Genomic DNA, 24,004 nt, shown 5'->3' with positions numbered 1-24,004 from the left:
TGTTAAAACTATTTTCAAAATTGCATGACAATAAAATATTTGTTGTTCTATGGAACAACTCTTAACACTTTCAGGACCATTTGATGATATATCGTTAGTTTGTCAGTTGTCAATGTCTCTATCTGATTACAGAAGGAAGAGTTCCCCAATGGCTTGTTTGTGGTGTTTGTTGTACATAGCACAAACATAGCTTGTACTGGCAAGAGGACTGGTGGGAACAGTGATCAGGTCAAGTCTCTGACGTTCCAGCTAGAACGCAGCATAGGCTACTGGGATTATGTCATTGGCGTGGCGTCCGTGCTGGTGGTGTTTTTCGCCATATACCTTGCTGCGTTTCTGTTCGCACTATGCTCTAAAAAGTAAGCATATTTATTAAGATTACTGGACTCATTTCTCCATAAATGGAACTAAACATGTTAAAACTATCTTATTCTAAGTGTGTAAAATGAAGTTTTAAATCCAAAGAAATTATTTTAATTACACCAATATTCACATTCTGTCTTTAGTATGTGGGATTTATAAACTTTAACAAGCAATTTTAGTTCACTATCATCAGACTATTTTTACCCAGAAAATTCTGTAATTAATAAACTAATCCATTTTGTGAAAAGCAATCATCAAACTTGTGAATTTATGTGCAGTTATTGCTTTGGTATTGTATTAAAAAATAGTATTAAAATTCAATATGTATTCATTTTGTTGTTCTAATTATTATACAAATTATAACTGCTCTTTAAGTAATTTCATTGCTACGATACAGTATTGTAATAATTTTAATTATGTTGTAAGTTTATGAATTCAAATGTTATTTCATAGAAATTGTTTCCCTAAATTGGTTTCTGAAGTAGTCATTTTTACGTAAATGAAAACAATTGATTTAACTCTGGAAATAGCACTCAATTAATGTCCCTCAATAGTCTTTTAAAATCATTGTCCATGATGTTACTTTTATTGTTGTTGAACATGTCATATTATTCATCAATTTATTCAGAGAAATTTGAATATTGTATAATGGAAAGTTTACTTTAAAGAGAAACACATAATGAATCACGGAAAGTCTTTGTGTGTTCTACATATAAAAAGGACAATGGGTCATTGAAAAATTTAAAATGCAAAATTGATAGCTATACCTTTTTTCTCAACAGTAATAATCTTCTTTGTTTCTTTCCTTTAATTCTCTTCCATGTGTTTTCTTTGGCAAGTTCCATAATTCTCTTTATATGTACAAACTCCTCAGTAATGGTTCAAGCTTTGCCACTATTACTGTTTGAGTTTTTATTATTTTAATATTGTTCAGCTTATTCTTATGAAAAAATTGGTGTATAGCAATGTATCTTTTGTTCAATACCTAATTTTACAGGATAAAAAATTAAGTCTTCACAAAGCGTCTAGTGTTAATAAAGGCTTAAATTTGTGCTATTTATAGAGTTAACACTGGCTCTTTTCAGATCTACTTTTATTGATTTTATTGTTTATACTACTTCATGTTGACAATCAAATGCCTTGTAAACTTTCCCCCAATCTTTCAACCTGCTCTTGTCCATTTTATCGGTTATTCATAAAAACTTAACTGAATTGCTTTGTTCGTAGGACTCTGCCATTACAGCCACACTCAGTTGAGTCACCTATAGATGCAGTCAATGCGCCACACTATGCGGCTATATCTTCGTGTGCTACTACACCTACCACTTCAATCTTCCCTGGAGGTTAGTTCTTCAGATAACAGTAACAATATAATGAATATTTTTCATATTCATTTTGTGCCTCAAGCGAATGACTTGATACGAAGTTGAAAGGAAATCAGCAAAACACATCTGCACAGATTAATGGTGAAAGCCGTAATTAAAATACAAATTAATATGACACCACTAACATTATGCCATTATTAATGACTACTTCACAGTTAGAAAAAGAGGAGAGACACACTTTTAAAATAAACCATCATGAAACCTGTCATATTACAATTTAAAATAAGAAGGTTGTGACATTTTATCACTAAAATTCCAATAATATCAATGTAAATTAGGTGGGATGCCAATATACCAGAAAATGTGTTGTTTAACTGGCTTTGCCAAGTTTTGAGGCTACAAGCATTAGATTAACAACATCCTTGTGAAATACTGATCATCCCACTATCTGAAAAGCTGCCTTAACTTAACTACTGCCAAAAAGCACTAACAGTTACCTGTAATCATGCCAAGACTGCTGTCTCCCTGGGACTCATCCCCCCTCCACCCTGTTTAAAGGCAATGGGCACATTCTTAATAGCATCCTGGTTAGATGAGGGACATCCAGTGAATGGACATTGATCTTGCCTATACAGAAATGAAGTTTCATCCAAACTTCAAGGCCATTCAACTAATATAACTCAATTTATTCTCCTTTTTGTAGCCTCTTTACTATATCCCCTAGAGGTTAGGTGAAAGAGAGGACTTTTTAGTCCCAACTTCGCCTCTTTAAATAAAGGCATTTTTCATTTCATTTTATTTCTTCATGATAACATTTTTCAATGCTAAGACAAATCCCAAGAAGGACCATTTTAATGTCATTGAACTTGACCTTGCCTATTTAGGAATGACATTTCACTCTTATTTCAAGCCTATTGCTTAATTCAATCTCAAGATATTCCCTTGAGTAATAGGCTTTGCTAAGTAGTAATAATTGTGAAGGTGTATAAAGCATAATTATTAAGCATGATTATGCCTATTTGGAAATTTAATTTAACCCAAATTTCAAGCTTTTAGCTCAATTAGATACTGAGATATTCTCCTGAGTAATAGGCTTCACTAACGCTTTGCCAAATCCCATAGACGGATATGCATCCAACTTGTGTAGGATCATGCAAAATTTCATCTATAGCTAAATCTCTACTTGAGATATCCTCCAAAGTGATAGATTTTGCTAACGCTTAGCCAAATCCCATAGACGGATATGCATCCAACTTGTGTAGGATCATGCAAAATTTCATCTATAGCTAAATCTCTACTTGAGATATCCTCCAAAGTGATAGATTTTCCTAATGCTCAGCCAAATCCCATAAACAAGTATGCACCACAAACTCAATCCTGCTTTTGTAGAAATTAAATCTTATACAAAATTATAGACAGTACAGACAGTACAAAATTATACAAAGTATAGACATTTTGTTCTTGACATATTCTGGGGTTGATGGAAAAACAGACGAAGAATTTTGCAAACCCACTGAATAGTGTATTTTCAAATAAACATTGAAGAGGGAACACTAGTAAACTGCCAGCCACTTATCTGATGCTGCGGTTTTAACCTGGAGTTCATAGTGTGTTATAAATAGGAATTCTTCTCAAACCTATAAATATTACAGTATAGCATGACATAGGAGACACGGGAGTGGTCTTTATAATTCCTGGGTCAACAGTGTTTAGTTGTAATAACTTCTAAGTTATAAAAAAGGAACTAGTGAAAGTGTCACAGTTTTTTTAGAGAGATTTAGCAAGGAAATAAATTCAAGCTTGTTCCAGAAAATACAAGATAAATTTCTAAAAAGCCAGGAATTGTTTAATCTTTTTAAAGATGGATATTTTTTGCCAATGCAATTAAAGTTATTGCAATAATCACATATGTTAATATTCTAAAAGTGATGCAGTAACAAACATCTGCAGAGTACTGACACAATTCAGTGTTTTTGACTTAGAATCAGCCATATACCATGTTAAAGAAAGAAAAAATGTATTCAATGAGTTTTGAATACTTTTAGTAATGTAATTGAACAGAAATTATGTGAGTATGAAAAAAGGCCCTTCATAGCTCTGTCGATGCAAAGCCTGCTACTTCATCCAAATAACACAAAATGTCTGTATTGATATTCAAAAACTTTAATGAAAAAGATTTTGGAGACAGAAGTCTACTATCAAACTAAGGAGTATTAACAAAAAATATGTTAATTTTGAGTGTAAAGTATTAGCTCTTCCGGTTAAATAAAGTAGTTAATGATTACAAAATAAAACTAAATTAAACAAACAAACAAAATTTTTTTGTCCTAGCACTAAGTAATGTAAATGCAGAAGCTAATATTTATATAAGGAATCAAGTATAGTATCCACTATATAAGTAATAAAGTTAGGGAGGTGCAAGGGTCCTTTTAGGACTAAGTGCGGAGACAATTGTCTCTTTCCCTCAGGAAAATAAAGTATCCACTACAGTATTTCGATTCCTAATAGTCATAGGTTTTGTATTTTGAGAGAAAACTAAGATTTGTACTGGTTATACAACACAATAGAACAAAGGTTAATACATATTGATATATTTGATGATACAATAGAATAATAGATGAGTATTAATTGCCATTAAACTTGTACTGGTTATACAACACAATAGAACAAAGGTTAATACATATTGATATATTTGATGATACAATAGAATAATAGATGAGTATTAATTGCCATTAAACTTGTACTGTGTTATATGGCATACAATTCTTAAATACATTTTACCAGCTTCTTCTTATTGGAAACCAAATGCTTAATTTATGAACAAACACTCCAATAATTTTTAATTTTTGTGAGGCCTTTCATGTTCACTTATCTATCCTATCGTTGTTATCTGAAAATTATTGTTTGTACAAGGGCTATCCAGAAGCTTTTAAATTGCACTTAGTCCTATAAGGACCTTAGCGCTGCTTCCGGAGTGACAAGATATTCAGGATGGGTTAAGGGATAGGAGCCACCTCCTATTGAGATCCATGGGGAAGAATTAGGGCACTAATCTCAAAGTAATGTCCCCCCAGAAGAAGGGGTCTGAACCAGCCTCTTCAGTCAAAGCAGGTAGAAGGGTGGCACACCCATGTTGAGGCTAGCAAGAACCTCTGATAGTTAGTGAACGAACTCCACAAACTCCAACAGTCATCTCTCGCAGTAGACTAGACCTATCAAATTACCCTTGCACTCCAGAATCTCGAAATTTGCAGTTAGTGATGTGCCACTCCTGGACATCCATAAGGTTGCCCAGATTTAAGTGACACATCGGTTTTTGCTGTGCCCAGTGGAAGGTTCAACTGGAAGGTATAAACCAGCCAGAAGTAATCCGTGCTTGTGAGAGGTTACTGATGCTCCTTGTTGTTTTACAATAGCAGTTTAAAATGTGCAACGCAATTGAAAATCCCACAAGTTGTTAAGTGCGGTTGGTAATACGGTTCTTGATGGATAAGCAAAATCAATCAATCATATTTTTATTGCGTTCAAACAATGTTACATTGTATTTGCAAATGTCAATAAATAAAGCTAAAAATCCTGCAATTTGCTATTCTAAGATTCATTCAGTGCTCGCAGACATACATTAAAATTCATACCAATTGAAATTCATCACCAATTCTGTGAAGTTTATGGGAACAATGTGATTACTGAAGGTGGAGTGCGTCAGTGGTGCATTAGAATTTAAAATGGCCTAACTAGTGTGCATGATAATGAATGAAGTAGACCGATGAAATTGTCCTTAAAGTCGATGAGAAATGAAAGAAGACCACCGATTCACAATAACAGAACTCTCACTTAGTTTTCCTCAAATTACAAGGAGTTTGTTACTCAAAATTGTTACGCAGAAGTTAGGTTACCATAAATTTTGTGCAAGACGGGTACTGAAAATGTTAACAGAAACTTGCTGCTTGATCGAATCACTACTAGAGTCGAGACTCAGGTAAAACACGTGAATTACGAAATCAAATAACAGTCTATGTAGTAGGAGCACACATACTCACTCCCAAAAAAAAACTTGGAAAATGCAGGAGGGTGCAACTACCTGGTTGAAGTCTCAGGTGGCAGAATTTTATAACACTGGAATTTCAAAACTATTTCACCACTATATAAGTGTCTGACCTTGTATGTGCTATTTGTATGCTGATTATGTTTAAAAATAATATTTTAGTGCCACTTTCAAATGTATAAAATACAATTTTTTCTTGTACTTTGTTTTGTGTTTATATCAAAATGTAATCTATGTTCTGGATAGCCCGTATATAATTTTATTTATATGTATATACACAAATAAAAACCTTGATATAATTTGATGCAACTCCCATTATAGTTGCTCTATTGCTTAGTTTGTGGTTAACCTTTAAACTCGGGTATCAAGATTTTTTTATCTAAGAGTAGTTAAGAGAATAGTGATAAAAGTGGTTAATTTAATTTTAATTTTTTAGGGTACAGTGACGACAGTGATCCGGATGAGACTGATGTTGATTTGCTCTATGATGCAGATAGTTCTAAAGAAGTCATCAGGTATAGTTAGACTTTTGTGATAGTTTGATAAAGTTGCTTACTCTACATTAGATTATAATTCTTTGTTTTATATGTTTTTTTATTGATTTATTGTTAACATTATTATTACAGTATATCTTACTTATAGGACCAAACAGATCCTGTTCCTGAGTGATCTTGCCCAGAAGGATCCTAGAGTGCTGAGTGTAAAGTCAAGTTTATTTCTGTGGATCATGATGACCGTGGCAGTTTTCTATGCTTTACCAGTTGTCCAACTTGTGTTCACTTATCAACAGGTTAGTGCTGTTAATAAACCTACCACCTCCCTTTAACAGATGTTAACACCACATCACGTGTTGTGTGGTTTTGCTGAGGTTGCATGTAAAATTTCAACTAATTTCATTAGGCTACATGTTTTTTATTTCACATGTTAAAATTTCGTATTATATATATATATATATATATAAAATCTTGGAATTGAAATTGATATATTTTTTGTCAATTATCTCATAGTTATGAAAATATAATTAACCTAAATATCATGTTTCTACATTATTTTGAATTTTTCAAAACTGATCATCATTCTATGAACAATTATAGCAATGGAAAGAATAGCAATTCTAAGATTTTATTTGTTTAAGGTTCTGTATGAAACTGGAAACCAAGACCTCTGCTACTACAACTTTCTCTGTTCTCATCGTCTCTTCTTCATGAGTGACTTCAACCACGTATTTTCTAACATTGGGTACCTGCTGTTTGGTCTTCTGTTCATCGGACTGACATATCGCAGACAGCGTATCAGTCATGCGGTGGGCTCCCACCTGGGTATCCCCTACCACTACGGGATGTTCTACGCTCTTGGCGTGGCTCTGTGCATGGAGGGAGTGCTCAGTGCTTGCTACCATCTTTGTCCTAACCATTCCAACTTCCAGTTCGGTAGGTTCATTATTGAAACAGGAACAGCATTTGTGAACAACTTTAATACTATACATTGTTATGATTGAAAAGTAAGATTTCTTTTTTTTTTTTTTTTTTTTTTTTTTGGAAATCAGGTGGATCTCATAATTATTATAGCGAATTTATTATTGCTGTTGTACAGCCCTGGTAATGCAGTTTAATGTGTGACATCAAACCCTGTTCAAATTTTCAGACTAGTCAAAATAAAATGTGACTTGGAAAAGATAACTGTAGGCCATTGAACATTTTAGTTTATTATTTGATCTGTGATCTTATTTATTATGTTATAATTAGAATGTATTTTTTTTAACTGAGCTTGGTTAAAAAAAGACAACATTTAAGTAATTTATTATCTAATAATAATTGAGTTTAGTGTCCATTTTTTAGCTAAAACTCTCAAGACTGTTTCATAAAAAAAAACTTGAAGTGTTAATACAGTTTCTGTATTTTCGAGTAGACCAGTTTTAAATTTTAAGTGCTTATAACTATACACCTGAGGAGTAAAATATTTGTTATTTTTCTATATGCATTTTGTAATTTTTTCCTTCAGATACATCGTTTATGTACGTGCTTGCTGTGCTATCCATGATGAAGATATACCAGACCAGACACCCAGATATAACTGCCAGTGCTTACACCACATTCGGAATCCTGGCTCTGGTCATATTCCTCGGCATGTTTGGTGTGCTCAACGGCTCAGATTGGTTCTACATAGTTTTCACTGTGATGCACCTGTCGACTTGTTTGGTCGTGACTGCCCAAATCTATCACGTCGGCACATGGAAATTTAGTAAGGCTGCATCTTAACAATCTGTTACAGTACTGTGTTCATGATATAGTAGAGTTCTGCTAATTTGAGCCATGTCAGATTAGTGGATTTTCAAGTTCACCAAAATAGTTAAATTACTGTAGTGAAAGGTTAGTGAATTTAGATAACAAAATGTCATAATTTTCAGAGTCCAAAGAACATTTGATTTTATTATTGTACAGAACTAGCATTAGTTCAGTTCAATATTTATTGATATTTTCTTATCTATTTGTAAAATCTGCATTAAATAATTGGACAGAGGTGAAGCAGCAGATGAGAGGCTTGATAAAGGGTTTTTAATGTTGTGATTCAATGACTATTATAGAAGGAGATATATCAATGAAACTCTATGTTTGTTACGCGGTTTTGTTAGCTGTAACAGAAGAATAACTAATGATGGGGTAATCGATCACAATCGAAGGATCGTTACTGCTAATCTTTACTTCTCATCTACCTTCCTAAATCTTCTACCTTCAAAATGTAAATAAACATGTATTTACACTACGACACAGAATGTGAGCAAAAAATAATAATACAATAACAGCAAACAGAAAAATCAAACGCCAAAGAAAAAAAATGGATGTAAACAACCGGAATGAAGCAAGACCTCATACTGAGAATCAGCTGATATGACAATGTGGCAACGTCATCAGGTGAGGGGAAAGTGGGGTTTGGTAACTCCACATAAGGTCAGATTTGCAATAACGTGCCTCGTATTATAAAAAGAATAGTATGGCTTTAATGACATTTTTGATCTTTGTAGTGGAAGGTGTCTTTTATAGAACTACCAATTATGAATGGCAGCTGTCATATATGCTATTCGTGGACAGGCTGTCAGTATTTCATATATTATACTTAATATTTTATTCAAATTATTATATAAATTTAAAAATAAATTTTTATTTTGAGCTTTCATAAAAGTAGCATTTGTTTTGGTAGACTAAATCTTATTATTTGTTTAGTTTTTGTTACTATTAATTTATTATTAGTAACAATTTATTTTTGTTATGTAATATGTATAAAATGTGTAAAATGAACCATACGTTTACAAGTTTGTTAGAAAACAGGCTGTACAAATCTTGTTCATTTCAATTAATTTAAGTATTATTAGAACAGATGTATATAAAATAACTCAATTTTAAGTCCATAGGATTTTGAATATTCAGTTTTTAATTTTAATTAACACGTTGATTATTTATTTAATAAAGAGTAATTTCTGCTTCATAATAAATGTTTATATATATATAATTAATTACTCTGCCAATTAACCCTTTTAATGCCAGGCACTTTTTCAGTGACCATGCGAAAAATGCCAGGCTGTATTCAAAAAGTACATGCGAAGAATGCCAGGCCTTTTTTCCATAATTTGACAACTATTTTTTTTTTAATGTATAACTTTTTTATGTATTGAAGGAAATTATCCATTGAGGTGTTGTTTTTTATGTAATATTATGGAGTTTTTAAATAAAATGAATATTAAAATTTGTACAAATTTATGTAATTTATATTTGTAAAAAACAAAAAATAAAAATACAAATACTTAAAAAAATGAGTTTGAACATATAAAAGTACCTTTATTATTAGCCTTAACTAAAAAGTAGTTACTGGCAATTGTACTATATTTAATTGTTAACACACACACCAAATTTGAAGAACTTAATTTGAAAAATAGAGAAGTTATAGCATTTTATCGAAAACCTTGTAAAGTCCACATTTTACAGTAAAAACTCAATAAGACATATTTTGGTCAGTTAATTCAAAATCACTTTATTTACACGCGTTGTTTAGCCCAATGTATAAAATTGTTTGTTGAAATAATAAAGAAAGTAGGTTACATTAAATTAAAATTAATTATTTACAATATAGGGTACATAATTTAAAATTTATTAAAACTTGTGTTTGCCGAAGCATGAAGTATGAATCCCCCTCTTTTACTCATGGTCAAATCTATTTACAATAATCAAAAAACTAATAATAATATAAGCAAACTGAAATAAACAAAAGAAAAGCACGAATAATTCCCATTAAAACATAACCTAGCAACAACGTATTACCACAGCAACCAAAGACGCTCACTGAATGATTGGACGTAAATGAGGTTGAAAACAGCTGATATACGTCATCACATATTGAGCATAGAGTAAAAAAAGATTTTATTGTAACAATAGTAGTAGTGTCTAGATACAGTATGCAAAGTTTAGTGGCATTTGGTCAATAATTAAAACTACAATATAACAAAAACCTGACGAGCCCCCCCAGCGCACGTCGGCATTAAAAGGGTTAATGATTAGTAATTGATTGTAAAAATTTTGTTGCAGATTTTGGGATGTTTAGCAGATTTATGAACCAATGTAAAAATGACTACATGGCAGGAGGCTTAAAACAATCTTGTACACCGTTATATCCGGCTAGAATGATACTTTTATTTTTAGGTAAGTGTTCTTAGGAAATTTTAAGTTTCTGTTTTTGAAACTACAACATTAATTCTAAATTATTGTTAAGGAAACCTGTGCTTTTTCCAAAAAATTTGCCTGTAATTAGACATGTTTGCACTACTCTTTGTCCATCTATCTTTATTGCCATTAATAAATTAGGTTATTACCACTTATACAAAATATGTTAATAATATTACAAATGGACTTAAATATTTGGTTTACATATTAAATATTAGTTTGGTTATTTAAATATGTTTCTCTTGAAGAATTTCCTTGACAAATTACAATATGACTGATTTGAAGTCATTAGAGGTTACTTGTTACTGAAGTAATATAATTTTTCTATGAAGTGTGAATCATTTTTCTATGATATTTATACTCAGGTATTGCTTTTATTTCATTAATATTAAATATATGTTATAATAAAACAACTATGCTATATTAAGGCACAAGAAGTACATCTAGAAGCAAAAAATTAACCCTCCTCATAAAACAGTTTTTTAATAATTAAAGTTAGTAATACAATATCAAACTGACAAATACATTTGAATAGACTTTTTTAAGTTACTGAATTCATATTTAAACTAAAAGTACTTTTATATTTCATAGAATACATAATAACATATAATTTTAAGTACATTCTGTTTAATAAATGCTAACCAAGGATAGTAATTTAGTGTTCGTTGAGACATTGGCATGAAATGTAAGTGCCATAGGCCTTTCCACACAAGTACAGTACATCTAGGTCTGTACTTGTACTGAATCTGTACATCTAATAAATGCATTGAAAGTTACTTTTGTAATTAGTAAACCTTGTATTCTATGTTCAAAGGTGGTAAAATGTTTAACTTTTACAAAGAAAGTTATCAGTCAGAGAACATAAATAAGATAACTTGTGTAATTAATAACCTTGTACTGAATGAACATGATATTTGTTGTTGCAGCCAATGTTGGTAACTGGGGCCTGGTAGCCGTGGGGTATTACTTGCATCTTGGAGATTTCGCTACGTATATGCTCTCTATATTTTTAGCAAACCTTATGATGTATTACTTCTTCTACATTGTCATGAAGGTATTTCACTATCATCTACATTTATTTTTATTTACTTTTGGATTTTTTTGGACTGAAAATTGATATGAAGAATTGACTACCACCTCCCTCTAACAGATGTTAACACCACATCACGTGTTGTGTGGCTCAGATGTTAACACCACATCACGTGTTGTGTGCCTTTGCTGAGGTCGCATGTAAAATTTCAATTAAATTCATTGGGTTAGATGTTTTCTATTTCACATGTTAAAATTTCATATGTTATATATATATATATATATATATATATATATAATTTCAATAATTATATATATATATAGTTTTATAATTATATATATATATAATCTTGGAATTTAAATTGATATATTTTTTGTCAATTATCTCATAGTTATCAGTTTGATTAATTCTCCTTTCGAATAACCTTTATTTTTGTTGGTTTTGAGCCATTTTGACTTAATTTTTAAACTTTTATTACTGTAACATGTCATATTACAAAAGTAAAGACATATAAAAGTGATACTAAAATTCGAATTTGAAAATATTATTGAAGCTGTAAAAAAATTTAAGTACAAAAGTTTTTTGGTTTGCAAAGACAAACATAATTATGTACAGCACATCTTAATGTTATATTTTAAAACATTTGAGATATATGATGATTTTAATTTTCCAAAATTTGGAATTGGACCACAAGGAGAATTATTTAATACATTTACTGCGGTACATGTACTCTACTGTTAGTCCGGCTGTCCCAAAGTTGGTACATGACTTATGTCGCAGTGAATGTGTTAAGAAAATTATCATGTTGCATAAATAAATAAATATATGTTTATTGCCATCTTACAAAAATGCATCAGCAAAGTCAAATATATACCTAAGTGGTATAGTCTGGAGGTAATATTATTAATTATAAATATTATTAAACATATAAACACTTTTACCAAAAGTTGCCAAGAATTTCTCTCTTCCACCTATCTTCATACATAATAAATAATACAATTTCATAAATGACACAACGGAATAAACTAAGGTACTAAACAACATCCTGATCAATCCCTATTACAAACTATTTAAAATGGACTGTAAAATTGTAAATAAAACTATAACCTATAATATTAGCACCTATCTAGAAAGTTAAAAACATTAAATATTATACAATTAAAACATTAAAATATTATACAATTAAAAATATTACAATGTTATATAATTAAAACATTAAAATATTATACAATTAAAACATCAAAATACATAAATAAATAAATAACAAATATTTATTGTCATTTTTCAAAGAGCATTGACAAATAAGTTGTGTATATGTACATCTCAAGAGTCAAAACAATATCCTATCAGTACCCAAATTATTACATGTAGATATGTTTCTTAATTTTAACATGTTTAGACATATTCCAATCCTATAAAGTATAAATATATTTTTTTTTACAAAACATGAAACAAAGTATAGTAAATAAGAAGAAAGAAATAAGAATAAACAGGAAGAAATGGAAAACTAGAAATTTACTTCATGAATACTAAAAAACTCAGTCAGATCATAAAAAGGATTCCTCAGTAACCAAGTATACAATTTAGCTTTGAAAATGTTTGTTGGATACTTATCAACTACATTTCTTAATTTGTTATAAATCTTTTGAGAAGTTAAAATGTGACTCTGCTGTGTTTTGCTTAACCTACAGTGTTCTATTGCAATGTTGTTTTTATTTCTGGTATTGTAGCTATGTATGTTGCTGCCAAAAGTGAGAGCTGGAATATTTTTCAGGATGTATGAAACCGAGTCAAAAATATACAAAATTAATAACAGTTTGCAGCTCTAGTTCAATAAAAAGTGGTTTGCAATGGTCCAATGGATTTGCTTTAGTCATTATTCTAATCACCTTCTTTTGCAGGATGAGAATGTCATTAATTCTAGTGCTATTGCCCCATATTACAAGACCGTATCTAATTATAGATTGGAAAAAGGCATAGTAGGCAGATTTTACATAGCTTTCAGGCACACAATTCATTATTCGTTTAAGAAGAAAAATTACTCTTGATAATCTTTTGGAAATATATTCAATATGAGAGGTCCATGTTAAGTTATTGTCAATAAATAGTCCTAGAAATTTAACACAAGAAAAGAAATCATTGGTTATGTCGGATGGAGGGATTTGCCTTAAGCTGAATAAAATGTTTTGGGTTTTGGATTCATTCAATAAAAAACCATTTGACCTGAACCACAATGAGGCTTCGGTAAATGTTTTATTTACAAGGTCTTGTAGTGTGTTAAAGTTTGTGTGAACATTTAAGAAAGTTGTATCATCTGCGTATAATAAAGATTTAGCCTTTATAGCACTAGGGAGGTCATACACTGTGAAAGTAAATAGGAAAAGCTATCTCCACAATTGCAATAATTATAGTGTTATACATAAAGTCTTGACATTTCACAGTTTTTAACTACCAGTTTAAAATGTTTGGCTAGAAGAAACCTTACAAAATTATGTATATAGCATTAGATATCTTTGCAATTGAAAATTTTTAAGAATCTCACGACAGGCCTACAGATCTTTGTGCATTATGTACTTTAAAATTCATGAAAAACATGTTTAAACTGTTCTCTAGGGTTTGTTATGTAAGGAAAGTATTTAATTAACTTACATTAATCTGTTCTCTTACAATCTATTTTAGATACCTTAATAACAACAATGTAATATAATTTTCTGGGGGTTACTGTTCTTGTTATTGTTCTTTAGTGTCTTAGCATCACTAGATTAATGTTTCGTTAATCATACTTTGTTAAAAATTACTTATGAATCTATATTTAATTAATATTATAACATACTAAATAAGTCCCCTGCCCCTCATCATACATGAAGCAGTGTAACCATCAAACCCATTTTTAAACCATTTCCTGTTTGTTACCTGTTGTATACTATAATAATATAACATTTTAAATTAATCTACTCTCTCTCATCATACACGGTGCAGTGTAACCATCATATCCACATGTAAACCATTTCCTGTTTGTTACCTGTTGTATACTATAATAGTGTAACATTTTAAATTAATCTACTCTCTCTCATCATACATGGTGCAGTGTAACCATCATATCCACATGTAAACCATTTCCTGTTTGTTACCTGTTGTATACTATAATAGTGTAACATTTTAAATTAATCTACTCTCTCTCATCATACATGGTGCAGTTTAACCATCATATCCACATGTAAACCATTTCCTGTTTGTTACCTGTTGTACACTATAATAGTGTAACATTTTAAATTAATCTACTCTCTCTCTCTCTCTCATCATACACGGTGCAGTGTAACCATCATATCCACATGTAAACCGTTTCCTGTTTGTTACCTGTTGAAAACCGAAATTTATTTGTAAAATAAAAAATACTATTTGCATGATAAAACTACATGCTTATTGCGGTTCTATACTGAGAGAAACTAGCAAGTGTTAATCTTAATGTAATCTGTAAGATATTTGGTACACTCAATGTGTTAAATAGTTTAATTTTCACACCCAAGACCAAACATTTTGATAAAGATGAAAACAGTTCCTAAAGAAAAAATAACACTGTTGTCTACAGTAAACTGTGCTGACATAACAGTGGAGGGCACAAGTAAAACAGTGTTAAATTTGAGGCTTGATATTGGAATTTTTTATAATTAATGCACTAGTATTATGCCTAAGGTTTTATTGTGCTTAGTTTTAGTGATATTCAAGGGGTCTTATCAACCTATTAATATTACATTAGTGCTTTAAAAGTAGCAATGAGTAACATAATTATGTTTTCGTTTCAGTTGGTGTGTAAAGAAAAGATTCTGAAACCACCCGCTATTTACATAGTGTTATCATTTGTGTTTTGGATTGCTGGCCTTTACTTCTTCTACTATAAATCAATCTCATGGAAGGTAAAATAATCTTGTCATCCGTATTCTAATAGAGAGCTTATGAATAGAAGTTTCTATTGAAACTCAAACAAATGTACTGTGTAGTTCTAATTATTTAAATGTACATACCCTATGTATAATTATGTACATACATAAAACGTTTGCATGTTAAGGTCAGGGATGTAAAAATTAAGAAACACATTTAATTTTTATAGGGGGTTTTCTTTTTATCAAGAGGGAAATATCCTTTTTATCATCCTATAATATGTAAAGCACTGGGTGTATTTCTTGGATGATAGCATTTCATGCATTGTATCTTGCATATATATATTTTTAGAGAAAATATGGTGTAAAACACACTGAGAAAGAAATCTTTTGCAAGTTTAATGTATTGTGCTGTATTTTCCTTTCCTCTATTTTATACTGAGCACTGATGAAACTAAATGTAATTACTGATAAATTATAGAATTTTCAACATATTTTCTAGTTGCCATACCTTCCTTTATTTTAGCCTTTAATGCGAGTTGTTTGCTTTCTTTAAAGAGAAAAAAATAAGCTACATGCATTCAGCAATGGAAGAACAGAAAGAACTCTAAAAATCAAAATAAAAACAATTCTAAAGAATCTTAGTAACAAATAAAAAGAGTATGACATTAGTCACATGGAAAGAGATACTTATCAACTAGAAGGCTTTTCTAGTAAAAAAGGTATGTAATTATTAATTTACAATCTGGATGCTTAATTATAAAAACATAGAATAAAAAATTATACCAGTTTGGTTTTGATGGAGCGCACCTTATAGAGCTCACAAGAAAAGAGTAGAATAAATACAAAGTCACCTCAAACAACATCCTCATAAATAGCTATACACTAACATCTGATGACACCTGTATCCTAAATGACTTTTGGATACAGCTCTACAATAGTTTTAAACGTATTGACAGCCCCTCCAGTCCTGCTTTAAGTCTAAGACTTGTTCAGGGAGTGTGAGGATGCAGGAAAACTATATTTATATTAAACAACAACAAAGACAGTGATCTAGTCTTATTTCCTACAAGAGATCCAGCCTTAGACTTTCGGATATGTTGCAGCAAGTTGCACCCGAGCCGAAGTAAATGCCTAACAGTGACACCTTCTGCACTGTAAACTAGTTCATAATAAACTCTTCATGCCAATTGCAAACGAGAAACAGATACAGTAGACTCATAATTGACGAAGCACTCATGGTGCATGCCGGACAAGTTCTGTTCGCAGCCACTCTCTCTGGAGTCCATGAAATAATGCTTGTCGGTGACACCAGTCAAATTCTGTACATGAACAATAGACTCCCTTAAACCCAAAACATCCTTTGGCATAAATGAAATATTTGCTAAGTTAACTAAACTTTGCAAAAAACTAACCCCTCCTCATGCGGACATTTCAAATAGTTCCCTCCAACAAGTAATCTTTACATCACTGCTGAAAACTACAGAAGTCTGTCCTGAATACAAAAATGGAAATACTATAGAAACAGAAAGTTACAGACCAATCTCCTTAATCCTGACTTTGTCTAAAATGTAGGAAAGGTTCTTGACATACTAATTTCCTATCTAGAGGAAAATAATCTGCTCACAAGCCAGCAGCATGGCTTTCTCAAAGGAAGATCAACTTCAATTCAACTCATGGAGCATATAATAGACAAATTAGAAGAGGAGTTGACAGTAACTAGCTTTTTTTAGACTTAAGATCTCAACTGCCTTAATTACGATCAGTTACTTCTAAAGTGCTTTAGGTGTGACTGAAACTGCAACAAGTTGGTTTCAAAGCTACGTGAATGATAGAAAAAAGCTAGTGGAAATTCAGTACACTAAGAACCATACCAAACAAGGAACAAAATCAGAGCTTATCAAAGTAAAAAGAGGAGTTCCACAGGGATCGGTTCTGGGACCTGCCCTATACCTTCCTCTCACAAATGACTTACCAAATTTGTTGCAGGGAAATTGTCCTACAATAATGTACACTGATGACACAGTCATTGCACTAGGAGACAGATCCATCAAGGCACTAACTACAAACTTAACCACCACCTTAAACTCAACTAAACAGTACTGTACAAAAATTGAATTAGTTTTCAATTAAAATAAAACAGTTCGGCTAAATTTCATTACTAAAAACAATACCATCAAACATAACACTTCTTGACATAATATCAAAAGGTAGCACCAGACACACTGAGGAGTAATAATAGACACGAATGTAACCTGGACGACTCATACAGAGCAACTGTGCAAAAAGCTTGTGTCATGTATTTATGTAATAAGAAGAAGAAAGCAAATAAGTGGCCTGGAAACAGCTAAAACTACAATGCTTCACCCTATTTGAGTCTCCTCTCAGATATGGTGTAGTGGCTCGGTGGGAACAATTAACACCAACTTGGACAAAGTTCTCATACAACAAAAGAGAGCTAAAAATCCTCACAGTGACATCTATCTATATTCAAAATGTAATTCTATACATAGTACTGTAGCTCCGCCAAGACACAGGAGCATGCATCATCACAACACCCGGAATGCTGTGAACTTCAGTCTGCCACCTCAGCTTATTTGAGTAAAAGCCATTCTATAAAAGAGCACTCGACTTCAACCAATTTCTGAAGAAACTCAAGATGGAGCCACCACAGCATTTCAAGACAACTAAACTAAAATGTAATCAATACACGCTTGTGTTTTGACACAATGTACTTTTCTCTATAAATTTTTCAATAAAGCCTGTTGTCCTTTTTCTTTTTAAAATGTATTTTCTCCCTAATCTAAACATTAATTCCTTAGGTTTTGAAATCAAATAACTGTATTTGCTATTACAGTTGACACCTGCTGAGTCTCGTGCCTATAATCAGCACTGTGAGATTTTAAGCTTCTTCGACAAACATGACATCTGGCACTTCCTATCTTCAGGAGCACTCTTCTTCTCTTTTATGGTAGGCATATCTCGAATTTTATAAATCTGAACGTTTTGATTGTTAATATAATATATTTCTGTGCTAGGCATGAAAGGGTTAATTACAGAACCATAGATCAGGTATCTTGTCACGATTTCTGGGGGGTTAACATGTTCAGAAATGTTTGTGAACATACAGCTTGGTCATCCTGAACTAAGGAACTCTAGGATGCAACTCCTTTAAGACTAAATATTTTCGAACATAGTGTTATGTACAAGAGGGATTAATATAACTTTAAATCGTCCATATTTTTATTGTAACACTTTTCATAAGCCACAGTACATATAAAATGTCATAATTTCCAAGTATTTGTCTCTTTTAACTCTTTGAATGATTGTTCTTTTACGTAGTGGTTGTGTTCCAAAAAGTGGGAATTGTTTTGTTTTGTTACATTTTAGGTTCTTTAGCCTGTCTATAATTTACAAATAAAAAACTACATAGTCGTCAATAGTTAAGCGTTAGTAGATAAAATTGCATATCAAAAATTAATTAATACTATAAAATTGGTTTTGAATAAGACAATTATATATATATATATATAAAAATCTTGAGTCACGATGTATGTTGCCAATAAACTCCAAAACGACTGAACCAATTTCAATCAAATTTCACATGTATCCGTAATTTAGTCTAACTTAGAAGATAGGATAGTTATTATCTGAATTATTCGCTTATGGCGTGAATATAAACGAATAAAATGAAGAAAAGTTTTCAAAGCGCCTGCACATTATAACCTGCAATTACGAGATAGATACGTATATTAAACAGTGAAACACTATTTGAAGGCGCTAAGTTATGATGTATAATTGTCTAAACTAAATTTTTGGTTGAACTTAAAGGTTGAGTGGTAGACCACTTTGTAATAAAATACATTATGCATGTACAATACATTTTTGACATATTTTCTTGATCGTGACATCAAGGTAAAATCTACATCGGGGTTGGAAATATAATTTACTTCAACCAGAAATGCTCATACGCGGGCAAAACTTACGAAAAGCGTGCGAAGCCGCGGGAAACAGCTAGTATAAAATATGTTTAAAGAGTCTAAAACTAACAGAATCAGCCAGCGTGTTAAAGATATAAATACAGTTTAGTTTAGTTAGAGAGAGATGTCAGTTTAGCCAGTCTGTGAGGAAGTACATTAGGTTTAACTCCACCTCTAGTACTGGTGAATATCATTTCTAATTGAGAATACTGTTAGTTTGATTTGGTATATAATAGGACCTGAAACGGATACAAATTTACAACTAGGCGAATTTTAAGTTCAAGATGAACAATTGTTGAAACAAGCCCTTATTTAAGTTGTTTTCAGTCTTAATCTTATTCGTAGAATCAATACTTCTTTTTTACAGGTAAAATAAAAATATATTTCATTACTCATATTTTATAATATAAGCTTTTAAAAGTAAACTTACATTTCTAATAGTTATTGATTTTATATATATATATATATATATATATATATATATATATATATATATATATATATATGTATAAGATTTGGTTTTGACACAATATTTATATATTTATATATATATATATATATAAATATTGTGTCAAAACCAAATCTTGAAACCATCAAATCTTTTTGCGTTCAAGGATCAATTGATGAGATTTTACAGTTGTATCTGCCTTATTTGCTGTGTCAATATTTATTTGACAGAAATCACATTCATCTCCCACTGCTTGATTCAATATTCATTGTGTACTATATTGAAATTTCTACATTTTGTGTAATATTTTGTAAGAAATGTTTGTATTAGAAATCTAGGAAGTAGTGGGCAATCTGGCAACACCACAACCAATTCAACAACACAGCAGGAGATAAATCTCCCTTCTTCTAAACTAGCCTAATAAACATTGAATCATTTCAACTGACAAAATAGTATTGCGTTCTTTGTATGCCGTGATTGTCAATACTGGTCACGAAGGGAAAAAGACATGCTTGAGCAGAAGCTACTTCTTTGTTGTATAAGCGTTGTCGTCATTTGGCTAGTAGCAGTAGACGAAAAAACTGAAGGCTGCCACAAAAGAAATATCATGATTTTATAAACAATATATTTGACTTTAAATTCATGCTATTCTATGTTTATTTTCATGTATTGGGAGCATGTCTATTTGTGAACAACAGGTGATTAGCAGTACACAAATTACTGATTGTGTTTTAGTCATACTTTATTAATAAAAATAGAAACCAAATTCATAATCTTTAGCAGTAACAAAATGAAACCATTTAGTGTGTTACGTTCTCAGTTGCAAGTAACATAATATCAGTATTGAATTTAGAATCAAGACTACAATTTTAGTATCGAAATCAACTTTTTTATATTGGCCCATTCCTAAAAATACGTTCAACTTTGATCTATGACATAATTACATAAAATATATAATTTACTCTTTGTCTTAATACTAATATTCACCACTTAAAAAAAAAAATAAACTGTTGTGCCCATACTGTTTGAGTAATAGAAACCAAGTCGTGCATAACTATGGTTAGTTTCAGTTATCATTATTTTATTGATTTATGTCATGTGTGATTAAGGAAAATCATGGACAGTCAAGTCTTAGGGGAATGATAACCACAGATGACCCAAAACCGTAGTGGGTCGAAGGTCGTGTGAAAATAGATACACACAATAAACTCATCTGACACAATTGACTGCTGTCAACTATAATGATGTAGTAAAATAAAAAATAAATTTACTTTGTGTTATGTATTCCAAATGCCTAAAAAATAATTATATAACGTGTAGATAAAATCCCTTCTAATGAAATTTGGATATTTTTAATTAAATTATAAGTTTTAAAAAATCTTGCATTTCAGGTGCTGCTGACTCTCGATGATGACATAGCAGAGAAAGATCGAAGAGTTATTCCTGTGTTCTAGTGAAAACTAGGTTGATTTATTAAGTTTCAACGATTTGTGATAAATGTTCTAATAGAATGTATTTATTTTTGTACTATAATTCAATGCCACTAATGGCATCTGACCAAGTGCCACAAGTGTACTTAGAAGTACAAACTTCACCTTCTGTATTAATTTAAGGATATTATAAATGAGCATATTTGAGGAAAACAATTTAATGTTGCTTAGTCAATTGAGCTTTATTTACTTGAGTAGTCATATAACTAGTAGGTTAAATCAGCATAAGCATATTGGTTGTTTTTTACCCCTGACTATTTGTATTAATTATAATTAATTAATAAAAAAGGTTTTTGTTTTAATTCCAATAAAAATTATTACCACATGGAAAATGTCCTGAGTAAAACGTCTATCATGATCAGAACCTAACAGTTGAGGTTACTTATTGTATCTTGCTTCATAGAACATTAAATATCACAGATAAAGGTGTCTTAATCTTTAGATATTGATCAATAACAACTAATTTGTTGATAATTTGTGTGCTGTTAAGTGTTTTATAGTCAGTTATGAGAAAATTTATCAGTATGATATGAATTCCTTGCTGAAGATGTCACAATGATTTCTTCATTACTAGTTTAATCAATATAATAATAATAATATGTTTTGACAGGTAATCAATCATGACATTTACAATGGCAAAGAGCAAAAGCTCTGATTTCAAAATATCACATCAAATTATAATAATATATTTGTTGTCATACTAAAGAATGATAGTGACAAATAATGTATTATTCAAATCAGTTAATAAATATTAGTCTAATGACAAACATTGTACTGTATAAGAAGTTAGTATTTTGTTATTCGTTTTATTATTGTAAGTTTGATGTTTGTTAAATGCAAAAAAACATATTGGGATCCCTGCCGTGGTCCTAACCGTTAGATTGGTCCTAACTGTAAGATTTAATTTTGATGACTTTGTGCTATTTTGACCTCTATGTCCTTATTTTTATTGCACATGTATATTATATACATGATGCAGATTTGCATCGGTCATTAGGTTACATATAGCATCAGAAACCATACTTTTGCTGAATTTGGGTTGTAATACTTGTTTTAAAACTATCAATTGCCTTGGGGCCATTATAAAAACAACTGTTCTACATTAATATTAACCTTTGTTTTAGTCAAAATTTTGGTACATATACTTTGGCATCAACTTTGTTAATGCATTATGATGAATGAAGAATCAATCATTCATATTGATAATGGATATAAACAAATATAAAATTAAGAAGAAAATTCACAAGGCTGCATACGAGTGTGCATTTAGATATGTACAAAAAGCTCTTAGATTTGGAGTGCATAAACCCACAAGCAATCAAAAACAAAATTGTAGAGAAATATGTTTTCTTTGAATGGTTACAGTTAGTACAGTATTAGTATAACTTTAGTATAAGGAGATGGAGAATTTTCGTAGTATATTTAAAATGAATTTATTATTTTTATGGGAATAGAGGAATAATATATTTGTTACAAATCATATAGTTTGTGTAGGCAAAACTCATTACATTTATACGTAAATTCAATGCAAGAATCCTTCATATAAACCGTGAATAATTTAATTTTACAAAATGTATTTTGATGACATATTTGAAAAATTAAATGACAGGTGTTGACTTGATATTTTGAGTAACTGTTATTTTAAAAGTACTCATAGCAATCTCACAAAATTAAGTAAATCATAATAAGCTGTGCATATTAATTTAGATTAGGATGAAGAAAAGTAATCTGATGACTACAATAAAATATTATTACAATTTTGAACCTTGTGAGCTAAACACTGTGTATGTTTGATTTTATCCGCAGTTAAATTAGTAAGAGTTATTAATCAATATAATGCTGTTAAATTTAATTCATACAAAATACCTTGGTGTCTTTTTAGTTTTAGATGCAATTTATTTTACACAATCTTTGAAATGTAAGTAAAACTATTATTTCTGATTATTGTACATGTCATTTACCCACCATAATGTATGGCAATGTACTAGTCTTTAGGACAAAATACATTTAAACTAAAGTTACCAAAGTTTATGTATTAAGAAATGAAAACTTTAAGGAGCTCCCTATTATGATAGTCTTAAGTTGTCTTTCAGTTTGTACTTGTCACCCACATTATTTTTAGTAAACTAGTGATAGTGTTGTGTAAAGCTTACAGTTTAATTAATTTTCAATAATTTCTTCTTTTTGTTTAAAATGTTAGTACCATATCTCATGTGTTATGTTTTATCTATAATAGAAGACAAGTGAATTGTTACAGTACTCTTATGCATTTTAAGATCATGTTTTCTCTGCTTTTGTACAGTGACATAACTGATAATCATTAATTATGCATAGTTATTTTATTGATATTTTATCTATTATTCATATGTATTAATTTTGTATGTTCCTTATGTACTAGATTTTACGTTACTTATTAAAGTTTTGTAAAACATTATGTTGCAATTTATTAACCCTTTTTGTAAACACTATTTAATCATTAATATATTGCAACACAAAGTTTTAAGACAGTAAATTAGTACAACTTGTAGTTTTGTTTTTCAAGGCTAAATTCTTTCATAGACCAAGTTTAACTTATTAAAACATAAATATTCTATAAAAATAAATTACCTTGTGTAATTTATTCTAAAAAATCCTATTAATATTATAAATGTGAATGTGCCTTTGTTTGTTTGTTTTGCTTTCACACATAAACTATTCAACCGATTGTACTGAAATTTTACATGGGCATTCTTA

The 24,004-nt window shown here is 30.6% G+C and overlaps 1 protein-coding gene across 1 annotated transcript in view; it reads left to right on the top strand.

The window, feature by feature from the left end:
• LOC124355106 (SID1 transmembrane family member 1-like) overlaps window positions 1–23,702 on the top strand; it is a 44,013-nt gene extending 20,311 nt beyond the window's left edge. The window contains exons 6-16 of the mRNA XM_046806061.1: window positions 133–359; window positions 1,591–1,706; window positions 6,170–6,248; window positions 6,376–6,523; window positions 6,869–7,163; window positions 7,735–7,974; window positions 10,311–10,424; window positions 11,372–11,499; window positions 15,279–15,389; window positions 18,211–18,324; window positions 21,173–23,702. Of these exons, the coding sequence (XP_046662017.1) occupies window positions 133–359; window positions 1,591–1,706; window positions 6,170–6,248; window positions 6,376–6,523; window positions 6,869–7,163; window positions 7,735–7,974; window positions 10,311–10,424; window positions 11,372–11,499; window positions 15,279–15,389; window positions 18,211–18,324; window positions 21,173–21,235 (1,635 nt within the window). The 3' untranslated portion in view covers window positions 21,236–23,702. The remainder of the gene's footprint in view (window positions 1–132; window positions 360–1,590; window positions 1,707–6,169; window positions 6,249–6,375; window positions 6,524–6,868; window positions 7,164–7,734; window positions 7,975–10,310; window positions 10,425–11,371; window positions 11,500–15,278; window positions 15,390–18,210; window positions 18,325–21,172) is intronic.
• The last annotated feature ends 302 nt before the right edge of the window (window positions 23,703–24,004 follow it).

This window comes from Homalodisca vitripennis, chromosome 2 (assembly GCF_021130785.1).
Source record: "Homalodisca vitripennis isolate AUS2020 chromosome 2, UT_GWSS_2.1, whole genome shotgun sequence".
NCBI lineage: Eukaryota > Metazoa > Arthropoda > Insecta > Hemiptera > Cicadellidae > Homalodisca > Homalodisca vitripennis.
Note: the sequence above shows the minus strand (reverse complement) of the source record. Positions and strands in the feature narration are given on the sequence as shown.